Genomic DNA, 2,636 nt, shown 5'->3' with positions numbered 1-2,636 from the left:
AACAAAACCATAGATAGATGACATTATCCAAATATGCTCTTAACTTGGAAATAGTACAATAAATTATTTTCTCCATTCTTAATTATGAGTAAAATTTGCTCAAATAAAATTACATGCATTTGATTTTCCTTACAAATTTCCAATCTACCAAAGAGAGTAATTAAATACCTAGACACTAAAGATATATTAATTAGCGTCTTTGAATATTTCTATAATTAAATTTTCAAACTAAAAAAATTACAATAGACTGTTAAATTTTCTATACAAAATTAAACACAACAACTATATTCTCAAATATTTGAAAAATTCAAAATTTAACATAATCACATTTCTCTATTAAAATAAGCACCTAGACAAATCTAATGAAAATCATTAAAAAAAAACAAAAAACAAAAAAACAAAAATGAAAAGAAAAATACTAGAACAAGGATCTTGTCTCATTTTTCTTCATGAACAAAAAGACAAATAAATAGAACATTTAAATAAAATATAAAAAAAAAGCATGAAGAAGAGTGAAGGTAGCTATAACAATACATCAATTTGATTCTCATTGTTGTTTCCATAAATCTGAACAAGCTTCTGAAGAATGAAAACTCTTGTCCTAAGAAAAACAATATAATCAGCAGTTTCTTTGAACAATTCATCAGTTTTCACTTCATCTCCATTGTGAGAAGGGATTAAATTTTTAAGTGCTTTTAGCTTCTGCGAGAGCTTCTTCTTCTTAGACTTGCATTTCTCTTCCATTTGTCTTCTTCTTGTTCTTCTCGTGGCTTTTTTCACTGAGAGTTTGTAACTATGTTTTGTGTTTGTTATGCTCATTGTTTTTGAAACAAAGAACCTTAAAAAAATCAGAGGAAACAAAGAGAAAGATTGAAAGAGTGGAAATGAATTTGTTTGGTGTTTGTTTTTTTGAGTTTGAGTTAAGGGGTCATAGGTTTAAGTAATGGGAGATAAAGAAAAATTGCCACTGGATTCTTTTTTTATTACCAAAATGCCATTGTATTTTTTATATAAATATTTTTCTTATTTTGTGTATAGTTTGTTTAAATTATATACTAATCAATTTATTTTTGATTACGCACCAATTTTAAATTTTTTTAGTAGTTGTTGTTTTTTTCAACAGAAGAGATTAATTACTGCAATTTTAATTGAAAAAAATATCAATTTATTTCAAAAGTATATGTCCACTTAATAAAATTGTACAACTCAAATGATTACATGGATGTTGAAATTTATTAAATTTTTTTTTAATATTTAGTGTCTGGATTTTGATATTAAGATCTTTAAAAGAAAAAAAATTATGATATATTAACAACACATTTTTTTAAATATTATTGTTTTAATGTACTTTTTTATTGATTGTTAGTTAAAAGAATCTATTTTGAAAATGAATCTTACTATATGTATCATTTATATCAATCTTAAATAATAAAATGTAGTGTGTTGTTTTTTAACAATAAAATAACGTTGTGTTTGACAAAGTTGTATTTTGAATTTAAAATTTTTAAAAAATAATTTAAATTGTTTAAATTTAAAATATAAAAAATAATTTTATGAGTGAGATAAAATAAAGAGATTAAAATTACATTATAATTAATTAATAAAAATACCATAGATTTATAATTTGTTAGTTAATTTAAAATATGTAGCATTGTTTGCTATTGTTATGGAAGAAAAATCTGGATCTATTATTTTAAATTAATTAAACAATATGGTTGTATGTAGGTCCTAAAATCATTATGTTTGTTAGGCAAATACGAAACTATTAAGATATTATAACATAGAAATAAATATGAAGACAAAATTGTTAAATTATTTTAATTACAAAATAATTACAGGTTTTGTTTTAATGTTTTAGACAAAGAGCTAGTCACACAATTTTAAAATATCTTTTTAACAATAAAAATAAAAATCTATTATATTTAAATAGAATTAATCAATATTAGAGTAGAATATTATAATTAAATAAATAAATTATATTTTAAATTAATTGAATATTTAATTTAAATTTTGAATTATAATTATCTACTGTAGTAAAAATAGTTCGAAAAAATGACTGTTAAAAAATTTAGAAGATGAAAGCAGCGAATCAACCCTCTCGAAAATCTTGTTGACTTAATTTCCTCACACCTTGTTGATCAAGATAGTCAATCACCTATCTCATTTAATAATTTCTGAAAATTATTGAGAACAATAATGAAACTCCAAATCATCAAAAGAAACCTCAAATGGAACCCAACCCTGAAAAAACCTAGACAATATAAAAAATCAAGATCTTCGCAAATGTGTTCGCAAACCTATGTGACATTTCGATGAGTCAATTATCTATCCCTTATACGAAAGGAGTCCGACTTTCAATCACCATATCAAAGGAAGAATACAAATTAGGGCTAGACTCTTGCATACACAACCTTCACAAGAGGAGTTTATGGCCTAAAGATTCATCTTCGTTAACAGTCGCTTCAATAAGAGCAAAACTAAATGCACATTAGCATACACTCACAAAATGGGGAATAACCTCATTAGGAAAAGGTTTCTTTTTTTCAACCCTAGAAGATGCTCCGCGGGTGAGATCTGTAAACTCCTGGTGAATCCTAGCTCTCAAACTCTTCCCTTGGATTAGGCCAAAACAATTT

General features: G+C 24.7%; 1 protein-coding gene across 1 annotated transcript; it reads right to left on the bottom strand.

Moving 5' to 3' along the window:
* Window positions 1-255: 255 nt before the first annotated feature.
* On the bottom strand, window positions 256-905 carry LOC127115513 (transcription factor UPBEAT1). Its single transcript, XM_051047041.1, has one exon. The coding sequence runs from the start codon at window positions 817-819 to the stop codon at window positions 523-525; it is 297 nt and encodes a 98-aa protein (XP_050902998.1). The 5' UTR covers window positions 820-905; the 3' UTR covers window positions 256-522.
* Window positions 906-2,636: the final 1,731 nt, after the last annotated feature.

The sequence above is a fragment of the Lathyrus oleraceus genome, chromosome 1 (genome assembly GCF_024323335.1).
Source record: "Lathyrus oleraceus cultivar Zhongwan6 chromosome 1, CAAS_Psat_ZW6_1.0, whole genome shotgun sequence".
Classification (NCBI taxonomy): Eukaryota; Viridiplantae; Streptophyta; class Magnoliopsida; order Fabales; family Fabaceae; genus Lathyrus; species Lathyrus oleraceus.
Note: the sequence above shows the minus strand (reverse complement) of the source record. Positions and strands in the feature narration are given on the sequence as shown.